Source organism: Tauraco erythrolophus, chromosome 1 (genome assembly GCF_009769465.1).
Source record: "Tauraco erythrolophus isolate bTauEry1 chromosome 1, bTauEry1.pri, whole genome shotgun sequence".
NCBI classification, from domain to species: Eukaryota; Metazoa; Chordata; class Aves; order Musophagiformes; family Musophagidae; genus Tauraco; species Tauraco erythrolophus.
In genome coordinates this window covers 68307682-68320380 of record NC_141465.1, presented here as the reverse complement: position 1 = coordinate 68320380, position 12699 = coordinate 68307682, and the positions used below count along the sequence as shown (strand labels likewise).

At 44.4% G+C, this 12699-nt stretch overlaps 1 protein-coding gene across 1 annotated transcript; it reads left to right on the top strand.

Moving 5' to 3' along the window:
* The first annotated feature begins 2446 nt into the window (after positions 1 to 2446).
* On the top strand, positions 2447 to 12647 carry PROZ (protein Z, vitamin K dependent plasma glycoprotein). Its single transcript, XM_086619858.1, has 8 exons — positions 2447 to 2513; positions 4207 to 4370; positions 5446 to 5470; positions 7384 to 7497; positions 8846 to 8977; positions 10222 to 10307; positions 10387 to 10510; positions 11054 to 12647. The coding sequence occupies exons 1-8, from the start codon at positions 2447 to 2449 to the stop codon at positions 11557 to 11559; spliced, it is 1218 nt and encodes a 405-aa protein (XP_086475984.1). The 3' UTR covers positions 11560 to 12647.
* Positions 12648 to 12699: the final 52 nt, after the last annotated feature.

The following is a 12699-nucleotide window of genomic DNA, read 5'->3' as shown; positions in this document are numbered from 1 at the left end:
CTGCTTCAGCCCTGCTCATCTGCCTCAGTACTCACTGAAGCTGGTTTTAAAAACTGCGGTTGATGTAAAGTGAAGTTTTATTTGGGGATTTACTCATGAATGCTCAGATCAATTAATCTTTGTTACAAGAACTGCATACTCAAACAATAGCTGGGAATTTATGACATGAAAACACAGAATGATCTCTATGTTTCTATCTCAGATCAAAAAAAACCCTCAACACTTTTCATAGAATCATAGAACTGAATCAAAGAACCGTTTGGGTTGGAACGGACCTTAAGGATCATCTATTTCCAACCCCCCTGCCATGGGCAGGGACACCTTCCACTAGATCAGTTTGCTCAAAGTCTCATCCAACCTGGCCTTGAACACTTCCAGGGATGGGGCATCCACAACTTCTCTGGGCAACCTATTCCAGTGTCTCACCACCCTCAGAGGGAAGAATTTCTTCTTTGTATCTGATCCAAATCTCGCCTCTTTCAGTTTAAAGCCATTGCCCCTTGTCCTATCACTACACGCCCTTGTAAAAAGTCCCTCTCCAGCTTTCCTGTAGACTCCCTTTAAGTACTGGAAGGCTGCAATAAGATCACCCCGGGGCCTTCTCTTCTCCAGGCTGAACAAGCCCAACTCACTCAGCCTGTCTTCATAGCAGAGGTGCTGCTGGACAGCGCTGGACCCAGTACAGACCTCTGAGGAACACTACTTGCCGCTGGTCTCCACCTGAACATTGAGCCATTGACCTCAACTCTCTGAGTGCGACCATCCAGCCAATTCCTTATCCACCGAGTGGTCCATCTGTCAAATCCATGTTTCTCCAGTTTAGAGACAGGATGTCATGTGGGACAGTGTCAAATGCTTTGCAAAAGTTCAGGTAGATGATGTCAGTTCCTCTTCCCTTATCCACCAACACTGTAACACCATCAAAGAAGGCCACCAAATTTGTCAGGCACCATTTGCCCTTAGCAAAGCCATGTTGGCTGTCACCAATCACCTCCTTATTTTCTGTGTGCCTTAGCACAGTTTCCAGAAGGATCTGCTCCATGATTTTGCCAGGCACTGAGGTGGGACTGACTGGGTCTTCCTTTTTTCCTTTTAAAAATAGGCTCTATGTTTCCTTTTCCAGTCAGTGGGAACTTCATCAGACTGCCATGACTTCTCAAATGTGATGGATAGTGGCTTAGCAACTTATCTACCAGTTCCCTCAGGACCTGCGGATGCACCTCATCAGGTCCCATGGACTTGTCCACCTTCAGGTTCTTTAGATGGTCTCGAACCTGATCTTCTCCTACAGTGGGCGGTTCTTCATTCTTCCAGTCCCTGCCTTTGCCTTCTGTGACTTGTGCTGTGCAGCTGGAGCTCATTCCAGTGAAGACTGAGGCAAAAAAGTCACTGAGTACCTCAGCCTTCTCCATATCCTGGGTAACCAGCTCTCCTGTTTCCTTCCAAAAAGAGCTCACATTTTCCCTAGCACTCCTTTTACCACTGACATATCTATAGAGGCTTTTCTTGTTGCCCTTGATGTCCCTGGCCAGATTGAATTCTATCAGGGCTTTAGCTTTTCTGACCAGTTGGTTTCGTCCCCTCAGTCATTACTCTGACTGTAGAAATGGTTTCCTGCTCTTTTAAGGAGCCTGCCTGTGCTGGGAGCCAAACAACTCCCTGTGGCACCATTGCCATGGCAGATCCCAGGCCCTGCATCCCAGCATTTGGCTCCTTCCTCTCATCCTGGGCCAGGCAGGAGGACTGCCCCAGCTGCGAGGTGCACCGCACAGCAGCCCAGGGAGGTGCTCTGGTCCGCCTCGTGCTTACGCCTCCTTTCACAGACTCTGTGTGTCTGTTTGTGACCGGGCTCCTGAAGTCAGGAAGAGTTTCCTGTACTTCCTGTACTTCATGGCTGAGCCATACAAACCTAACAGTCAAAAAGAAACATGCCATATCTGTTCAGATACATCCCTACGAGGGAAATCCCACGCTTGGTTGCTTGGTTTCTCAAAAATCTGATGGGAATTGACCAGTGCAGCTAAGCCTTGGCAAGTGTTTTGTGGGGACGGTGAGTCAAAGAGCCACACCATAGAATTGATCCCTGTAGTCATCAATCAGCTTGTGCTTTGATGTGATCCAAAGAAATATTTGTCCTTTTCATCTCTCCCTGTTTTATGTTACTGAATAATGTGGGGTGGGAGGAATACCCAAATCTTGGAGCAGCTCTCAGCAGAGCTGGCAAACCCGTTCCACTTTCAGCCAGAGCACTAAGAAGCCCTTTTGCACCACCAAGCAGTTTTTTTTCAGTTTTTTTCATGTGTTGACATTGAGGCCAGGCTTTGCCCTTAGAGGCTTTGTTTTCTCACGAGCAGCTGGACTTTAAACTTCGAGGTCGCTCATGCAGCCATTTCCCCCAAGGGCTGCAGGAATGCAGGCGGGCGGCCATTAGGCTCAGAGGGTGGCAATGGCAGGGTGCTTTTGGACAATATTGTTTCTTCTCTCTGCCCTTTTCCTTCAGACAGAGCAGACAGGTATGGCCTTTGTTTTGTTGCGGCTCTAATTCTGATCTGTGCTACTGCTCCTCTAAACACACCAGTAATTTTGTACCTTGTACCGTGTTTACTGTGTAGCACAGGGTGATACCACTGAAAACGGTCTGATCCTTATTTTCCTTACATTTCTCCTGATTTGTTCTTTTTTTTTTTTTGTATAGCTAAGTGACAACTGCAGTAGGTTACTAAGGCAATGTAATTTAGAATTACCATCATTTACACCACGACAATATTTTGTCTTTTTTTATCATTTTTAAAGAGTGCCCCGGTTATTAAAGGTAATTTTATCTTGTATTTCTAGTTGCTGCTGAAATAAAAATGTCTTATGAAAGAAGCTGAGATGCATGCTTATTATAGGTTGAATAAATTTATTTTTCTGTATTAATCCTCCATGGTTTGTCAATATTAACGAGGAGCTGGAGACGGAAGAAAAAGATGGTGACCACTTAAGAAGGTCAAAACATCCCTGGCAGCAGCAGAAGTGCACTGCCAGTTATGCTGGACACGTTGGAAGCACTGCACAGCAGAAATGTTCTACGGGGTGTCAGATGGCACTTTAAAATGCAAAACACAACCATGAAGCTTTTTTCTTTTTTTTTTTTAATATCACCTGCAAGTTTATTGCTTATGGGATATCCTTCAAAAGCATGAATAAGCATTTGTATGCAGTTGCAGAATAATTTTGTAATTGCTGTCACTTTTTCCAATTCTAATATTATTGATTATTTCAACTTTTGTGCCTAACAGTGCTGAGCCCCCAAACACTCTATAAAATGCAAAAAAATCTTCCAGTCCCTGCCCCAACAGGTTTATTTTCCAAGCACAGGAGAATTGACAAACGCACACTGACACACACAGCCCCGTTACTGCTGAATGTCAAAGGCAACAGGCTCCAGCACAGCACCAGCCATCCAGCTGGCAGGAAATTTTTGTTGTGGGCATCATTGCAAAGAGGAGTTTTAAGATCTGATAGCTCTCATGTCTTTGACCTCTCCTCTTCTTTATTCAAATCCAAAAAGATTACTGTGTCTTCCACACAAAGGATGTTGTATGATACAGCCCTCGTAACTTTGAGCATTGCTGAGGGGGAGCTTCTATTTGTTCTCCATAAGAGAGACTTGATTGAGAACTCAGCCATGTCACGGTTTGGCTTCTCAGCAAAAAATCCCTGTGAAGTCATACTAAAGGGCATCAGTTTGGTTCCAACATCATATATAATATATGATATTGGAATATATATAAATAACAAATAATTTTCACTTCTACTGATGAGTCTGAAAGGCCCATGCAATCTTACAAAATAGCATCTGCCTATACAATAACACATTTCCCCTTTCCCTGGCTGTGCCACATCAACGCTGCTCTGTGTGTCTGATGCAGGAAAAATGTTGTGTCCGGAAGGACTTCAAATTCTCTCTGCTTGGGAACAAGCCAGGCTCTCCCCAGAAGAAAAACGTGCAACAGCCTCATGACTCCTCAGCTGAGTTTGGGCTAAGAAAGTAGGGCTCTTTCAGTATGTGAGTTTAATGTGGTTGAAACACTGAATCAGGCAAAAGACATCTTTTCGTGATTAAAATTGGCTGCTTAATAAGATCTTGAAAAAAAATGGTGAAAATATATAAGAAAAAGAATCTCAGTACTTACGTTAGCGTTTCGTCATACAACATTCCAGTGTTTATCTCAGCTGAAGATGCAAACAACGTTATCAAGAGACAGAGGCGTGCCAGCACCCTACTTTTGGAGGAGGTCCTCCAAGGCAGCTTGGAAAGGGAATGCCTTGAAGAGAGATGTACGCACGAAGAAGCAAGAGAAGTATTTGAAAATGATGAAATGCTCGTAAGTATTTTGTTTATCTATGTGCATATTAAAAATTACTGCCTTGGTCCTTTGCTGTCAAATTCAGCCCCGCAGTCCGTGTTGTTTGAGTTTCTCTCCACATGAAATCTTTGCACTTTGCACCTTAGCAAGTGGAAAGCAGGTGTCTTCAGTGGTCAGAATGGAAATGTAGAGGTCAACTCTACACTTTTAAAGTCCCCTCCTGAAGATGCTATGTCCTGCACCTTATGTTGCAAAAGTATATGGCCGTTGTCTCATCCTGACCACACGGAGAAATACAGCTTCAGCATCCTTTAGGGACCAGGAGGGGCAGTCGGGTTGGAGGGAAGCAATGCACCAGCAAGTAGTGGGACCTATAGAAAGAGGCTGGGTCCATCAGTGGCTGCAAGTCCCCTCGGACAAGAGGTCCTCCTGTTGCCTACAGCCGGATGCTGTGCTCTTTAACAGGAATCTGGCCGGAGATTGTATTTGCAGGGAAAGCAGAGGAAACAGCCATCGGGCTGTCCACAGTCAGTCCTGCTTCTGTGGGGAAAGTTGACTGAGGGGAGGTACAAGGAGTGGGGAGAGGTGTCCCCTCAGGGAAAGCAGTGGCAGAGCTGGCTGCTGTACCCAGGCATAAGTGGGCATCATGGTGCTGGTGACCAGTGCTAGTGACCTGCAGCTCCACTCTCTGCTGTACTCTCTGCCTCCAGCAACTCCTGACAGGGACCAAGCGGGACGGGACAGGACGGGATAGGACGGGATCACTTCCCAGGCTGCTGCACACCAGAGAGACAATGGCCAGCCAGTTATTGCAGGAAGTCATATTGTGAAAAGATTCAGCTGTTCCTTGCTTGCAGAGTGTTTCTTTTCCTTTATAGTTTCTAAGAAACAATAAAACAAGCAGGAAGGAAACCCCCTCCCACCTCATTCAAATTTTGCTGGCAGGGCATAATTTGTAGTTGTGCAACTGTGTAAACATTAAAGCATGATATATATTGTCTCATGTAATGTTTTTGGTTTACCAAAATATTTATGGAAGATTATGTTATTTGAGAATTAAAATCTGATTTCCTTTTTTTTTTTTTTTCCCCAGAAAATGTTTTGGGATGCCTACTACGGTGAGCTGGCCTCTTGATTTCTCTCCTTCATAGCAGTGTCACACTATGAACATTATGATTCAGTCCAATGCTGGTTCTCTGCGACTTTTTAGCAGTTTATCCTACAAGAAACACCCTGTTGCTATTTGTCATATTCCTAGTAAAGCAGGAGGAAAAGTGTTGATGTCAAAGATTTTAAAAAGTAATAAATAGGAAAAAACATTTAAGACAGCAAAGTGAATAAAAGTTGAAGGTCAGCAGATGTTATCATAGTAAATAGGCTATTTCTTTTCCTGAACTTAAGGCTGTTCTGAAACAAGCTGGGACCCGAGAAAGTCTGCTTTGCTCATACAATAGAGCCGCACAGCTTTACCAGCAAAACTTCCCAAATGCAAACCTAGCACTTAAACCCTTGTGAGATAAATAGATGTTAAAAGCTACTGGGCTGTCTGCAAACTCTGGAGGCTGGCACTGCGTCATCCCTTGGCAGCCTTCAAGGCAAGAAATGAATCTGCAAAAGCTGAGGGGCTGATGTAACTAGATGCCTCTTGAACAAGGAGCCTGGGGCAGCAGCTTACGGTGACTATGCCCTATTCCCTCTCTCTTTTCTGCATGCCTCATCCTAAGCTTTTCTCCTGTTTTTGACTTACCTTTATTAATTTCTAATCTTAGGTTTAGACAGTGGTTAAGGACGTGACAAAACCAGCAATTACTAATTTTCTGCAGAAGCCACTCAAACACTGAGGCCAGGGAACTGTGACACAGAAGGATCCCATCAGTGATACAGATGTTGTGAAGAATGATGCTAAATATCTGGCTTTTTGTTACTTCTGTGAGGGTGGGATTAGCTTCTCCTAATTTCCGTCATTGGAAGTTTGTACTAAGCATGTTACGCAGTCTTCCTCTCTAGTCTATGAAGAGAGAGGGGCAACCAGTTGAGAATGGTCCATCCAAACAAGCTTAGCCAAATCAGGACGCATTACTGACTTTGGCCTCAGGAGTGGCTTCCTTGCAGTAATTAAAAGCGACTATGTTCTGTCTTCTTCCTACAGAACAGCAGTGTGCACTTCCTTCTCTGTGATATTTTTTCTAAAATTTTGAAGTGTTTGCCCATAGCCTCGGCAGACGGTAGTTGGTGGGTTTTTTCCCCCAGGACCAGGCAGAGTTTTCACCTTTCCATCCCTGATATCAATTATGGCTACCTACTGACTGATTTTTAAGTTTTAGAAAGGTTGGAGAGCATGTCCCAGGATAGGCTTTTCTGGCTTGATCCCTGATCGCTCATGTCCTCAAGAAGCAGTGGTTATTTGGAAAATGTTTCCAAACTGTTTTGGAGTCTTTCCAGTGGGTAGCTTGAACTTGAAGGGAATGGGCAGCTCTGCCTGGAGCTTCACCTGTAGTGAGGATATCCTCTGGTTTTGCTGTTGGGCTCATCAGAAAGACTGAGCTTGCTAGTGTCTGAGCTGCTGCACAGTAATTATACAGATGTGTGAAAGCCAGATTTCCCCCTGGTTTGATATTGCTCACTGTGTAATTTTGATGCCAGCTTTTTTTATTGAGTGCATATCAACATAACATGGGAGACCTAAAACTCCCATCTCATATTACATTGTTGTAACGAATCCATGAACTCTAAGTTGGTGTTTTTCCCAGAGGCAAAGCATCCATCCTCCAGAAGCAGGCTCTGTCTCTGGGCATCTCCCAGCCTCCCTGCCAGAGGCTGCAGAAGCGCCTCTGCAAGCAGAGACTTGGGCTAAAATTAATCCTGAGGAGCTAAAATTACTCCTGAGGAGCAGTTTGGTGGGACATAGCCCTTTTCCTTCCAAATGGCTTTTCGCAATGCTTCTCTGAGCAGCTTGCATGCTGGGAAAGGGGCTGCGTGGTTCGAGTCAGTGGTGGTGGTGACTTGTCCCTCTCTCGCGGCGTTTCTGCAGGTGGCAGGAGGTGCTCATCGAGCCCCTGCCAGCACAACGGCGTGTGCGAGGACAGCATTCGTGGCTACACCTGCACCTGTGCCGAGGGCTACGAGGGAGAGAACTGTGCTTTCGGTAAGGCATCGCCCCCTTCCGAGAAGCCCTGTCTCCTCCTGTCGTAGAGGGTCTCTGGGAAAACATACGCCGCTCTCCCATTACAGCCAGTTATCAGTTTTTAGGTTAAATCACACAGTTCTGGGCAGAGCAGGGGTGATGCGTGCTGCCCGTCTACCGAAATGTTATGGCATCCCAAGGTTACACCAGCTGCTCCTTCCTGCTGAGCCTCCCTTCTCTGGGGATGCAGCGAAAGGGCTGGAGCAAGTCCCACTCACAGGTGGGCTCCAAAGGCAGCCCTGCCCGCTGCCACTCACACTCCCCAGCTGCTTGTCCTGCTGCAGGGCCTGAAGAACCAAGGCTGTGGTGCCCACAAGCCAGTCCCTCAGGACAGAGGGACTCCAAAAAACACACCGTTTTCAATGGAAGTATAAAAGCGTAAAGCAAAACAGACGCTTTCTGGCACGTAAAACACCCTGGGCCGGATCCTACGTTTTTACATCTGCCAGGTTCTACTTTCTGGCCCTTATATGAGTATTTCTGCTGGCTCAGAGGTCCCCTGGGGTGGGAGGTGCGGTCATTTTCTGTATAAGGGGTGTGACGGTACAGGGACAGACCAGTTTCTTGGGGTGGCCAGAAGGTGACACAGCCTGGAGCCAGATCAGTTCAGCATGAGCCCTAGAGAGCCACTGCATGTTGGGTTCTTTTGCTACTTCTCCATCTGTGAGCTAGATCCACCATCAAACGGCTGTTTCTCCTGTCGCTTTGTGCTGAAGTTTAAGTCTTTGCTCAGCTATGGAAAATTGACTGAGCATGTTTCAAAGGTGATTAACTCTCCCTTTCTTTTTTTCTTATCTTTGGCAGTTGTTAACTTTAATTTTCTTAGCACCAGCATAAGAAGTAAGAGCTATGCATATGTTCTTGCTGAAAAGCAGAAAGCATTAGCCTTTATTTTGAAGCAATACCTGCCTTCCTAACATGTGCAACAATTCCCCCCAGTGCAGATACTTAGTCTTTCATTTAAGGGAGCAGAAAGAAAACCCATGACCTCCTTCCATCGGTTCACATGGACGGCCTGTTTTGACCCTTGGCTACTAACGCTCCCCAAAACTCCGAGATGCAGACAATCCGGTGCAGGGAGGCACTGGGTGAGCACAGTTTGCAACGAGTCTATGGAAGCTGCAGAGACGCAGCTGTCTCCGATTTCTGCTTAACAAGGGGAAAAACAATGAGGTTACTATACCAGAGTCCCTGCCCACATCCACATCAAGTGTGTAAACATAAAACGCTTGGTAAAGAGGACTCAAGCTATGCAAGAAAACTCCAGCTGAACTGTTGCCAATGCTTTTTGTTCATTTGTTCTGTTTAGCTAAAAATGAATGTCATCACCAAGCAAAGGAAGGATGTCACCACTTCTGCTACCCGGGAAGTCATTCCTACCGTTGCTCCTGCGCTGATGGCTATGAGCTTGGGAAGGATAAAAAACAGTGTATCGCATTAGGTAGGTGTGAGCACGGAAGTACAGAGGGAACATGCTTGCTATTGGAGTGGGCAGGTCACCATCTGATATCCAGATGTGATCAGCCTGTTTGGAGACTCAAGCGATGAGAATAGCACTGACCTTCCAAACTGGGCAGAAAACGGAGGAGCCTAGGGACCACCACCCAAGATGCCAGCGCAGTGGTAAAAGAAGTGATATTTGATCTGAACATTTTAACGTGGGTCTACAGAGAGGACTTGCATCATCCTACATATCACTCACTGGGCCAGGTTTTCCACTCCTATGCTTGGTAAAGAGTAACTCCACTGAAGAGCTGTTTGGGAATGAGGTTCAATTGATTCTGATCAGGCACCTGATGGTCTGATAAATGAAGGGCAAGATTTGCTGCCATGTTAATTAGATTGAAGCAGTAGCCCTCTTCATTTTTTTAATCTCATATTAGGTGTCTCATTCAATCTCATTCCCTTATAAACTAGGTCTACTAAAACCACAGTCTACACTAGCAAGCAGAGCAGCCAAATAGGACTTGAGCTGTAGTCCCACACTTTTGGTGATGAAGGGTTGATGTCCACACTCAGTGCACATTTCAGGTGGGCTTTACTTCAGACTAGCTCTAGTTGTGTTCTGTGGACTAAGCACCCATTAGCTATGAGAGTACATTATGTGTGCTCCTGGAGGGTGTCTTCTGGTTTAGCTTTGCCTGAACAGAATCCAGTTTGTGTGACCCAAGACCATGCCACAAGGTGAAGAGAAAGTGTGATAAATGCAGATAACCGGGGGATCCACTTGAAAAGCGCACTTGCTGTCTGAACCAGAACAGAAAGGCATGTGCATCCCTACAGTAACAGCTTTAACAAGGAAAATCCAGATCCAAAACCTTGTCCAGATGGGCCACAGCTATTAGGTATCTGGCACAATTCCGATACCGGCTACAGCGATGAGGAAGCAAGCTGTGGTGATGGTTGGCTGGAGAGGAAGCCTTATTTCGTTAGTTACAGACACAATGAAATGCAGCCACCGTAAGCCTAACGCAATGACCCAAAGCGCTCGGTGCCATTGCTAAGCTATTAGACTTCAATACCACGCAAATTATTCCAATTTTCACCAGTTGAGAAATTGTCCTTCTCCTTTTCATGAGTGCAAAAATGAAACCCCAAAGTCAAGGTGGAATCAATAAGATGGTTGCTGTCTTGAAATGATGCAGCACAAGATTTTGATTTTTTTTTTTTTAATTCATTCACTAGATCAATGTGCATGTGGCAGACTTCAAGACAGTGATAATCTGATAAGCGAAACCAGGAAGAAACGTGATGAACGATTTCCTTGGCAGGTATTTCCACTAATTCATGAAACCTACGATTCAACCTCACCTGGACAGTGCTGTCTATCATCTTTTTGCATTCTCTTAGGTGCTGCTGCTAAACCCGGAAGGGAAGGGCTTCTGTGGAGGAGTGCTGCTAAAAAGTAGCTTTGTACTGACTACAGCAGAGTGTGCCCTTCTGCATAGCCATTTTGAAATCAGGGTTGTCGCTGGTAGGTGATCAAACACATTTTCTCTTGTAGCAGGTTTTTAAGTATTGGCAAGCTAATTTTAAAAACAGCTAACATTTTTGCTTCATAAAAATATCGTTATAGGAAAAAAATGTGCTGTCATCTCATTTGAGCATCTCAGTTAAGGATCTTGAGCTCAAACTACAACTGCCCCATAGCCCCTGCAAGGCAAGCAGAGACAACTGCCTCTTGAAGGCAATTCAGAACTCGCACCTAGGGATAAGCTAAACCAGGCAGATTTAGAGGTGATTTCCCCCTCCCCCAAGGAAAAAATTGTTTCATGCCAAAATTCACATCTGTTGTTGAGTATCTGTCCTTCCCCTCCGCAATTATGCACGCTTCTACATCGCATTAAAAAGCTGTCAAGATACTGTTTCTAGTTTACCTTTACTGCAGCGGTTTCAAGAAAGCGTTTTCTCTACTGCACGTATTTCTCAGCATGCGTGGGCAGCTGCCAGTTTGCATGCAGTTTTCAAGCCTCTGATAAATTATTCCTAAGAGCAGTGAAATGTCATTGCTTCACAGGGCGCAATGGAACAAGTGGAACCGAGAAGATAATGCAAGTTAGGGAGAAACACGTACACATCCGGTATGATGAAGACACTGGCGAGAACAACGTTGCATTACTACAACTCCAAGAGCATGTTGAGTGCAACAACCACCAGCTTCCTGTATGCATCCCTGAAAGAGATTTTGCAGAACACGTTTTAATTCCAAAACTGGCTGGTACAGTCAGTGGCTGGAGAATGGAAGGTGATGATCTTCAAGGTGAAGAGTTGCAGGTTTCATACCTTCCTGCCGAGGACTGCAAACAAATACTCAATGTAAGCCTCACAAACAGGCAGTTTTGTGGACATCTCCAGGAAGCCGTAGACAAACGACTGGCTGGAGGAAGCTTTTTAGCTACCGAGTATAAGGGAACTTGGTTTCTGACTGGTATCCTGGGATCTTGGCCACTAGAAGACATGGACTGGGAAACACTGCTATTCACTAACACTGCGAGGTATATGATATGGTTTAAACAAAAATGAAGTAAGACACAAACACAACCAACCCTCCAGCACCAAAAATCTACCAATCACTGCAAGGAAACATTTCGATGCAGCCAGTGCACTCATTTGATCATCACAATTTCCAGCAACGAAGTTGCAGCAATGATACGTATACAACTCCTATTCAAAGAAAAGCCAGTTTGTCTTTCCTTCTTCTGCTGACACACAGTAGTATTAACCTAGTTAGTTTACTAAAAACTGACTGAACTTTTCCTTTTTTCCTAAGTTTCCTAGAACCATTTGTCCTAAAACTCAAAAGCATTGATGTTTTTCAGGGATTTTAAATATTGCTAGAAGGAAATAAGTCTTTTTAATTCTTAGTACTTTGAGGTTTGATTCAGCAAATTCATATTCTTATTTCAGCATCCATACAAGTAAAAGTTCTGAAGACTAGGGGAACTCCAAGCTTTTAAATGCCTATATTGATGTAGGACTTGACACTCTCATCACACTTAAAAATGCTTCCCCTCATACATGGTACCTCTGTTGTCCCTTACAAATCATGTCCATGTCAGTTAGTGGGGAAAACAAAACTCAACTCTCAAAGAGGAGAAAAAGTGTTTTATCTGCCTCAAAAATAATTAAAAAACTCCAAAACTACTATCCCATCACTATGGACAAAGTTACTTTGTACCACTCCCAAACAGACAAACAAAACCCCCAAGGTAGTAACACTTCCAATAATGGATCCAGTGGCAGCGTTTTCCCCAGAAGCAGAATAAAACGCAGTATAGATAAGTTACTTAGATAAGCTTTTGTTCATTGTAACAAAATGAAACAAAATATTACCAGAATTGAAAAAAAGCCAAACCCATCTGTGGGCACCTACAGACAAAACTCCCACATTTACTTGAATGCATAAGCATCACTGACACAGTAAAAGTTTTGGTGTCAAGCGCTTCTCTAGTTTTTAGAGAAGGCTTGAAAAGATTATTTAATACCAACAGGATTATTGACGAGACTTACAAAAAAAAATGGAAACCATGAAAGAAAACATCATTTCCACTCTGAAGAATGGGTTAACACAAGTAACAAAGGATGATACTGCTCTTCTCTAAAAGATAAATGCAGAAATAGTAACACAAAATACTTTATAAAAGCTTGTAAGTACTTCGGAAG

Coding starts and splice junctions, on each gene's coding strand:
- PROZ (XM_086619858.1), top strand. CDS start 2,447: ATGGCAGGGTGCTTTTGGACAATATTGTTTCTTCTCTCTGCCCTTTTC. Junction 7,498..8,845: donor GGGAGAGAACTGTGCTTTCG/GTAAGGCATCGC, acceptor TGTTCTGTTTAG/CTAAAAATGAATGTCATCAC. Junction 8,978..10,221: donor AAAACAGTGTATCGCATTAG/GTAGGTGTGAGC, acceptor TTCATTCACTAG/ATCAATGTGCATGTGGCAGA.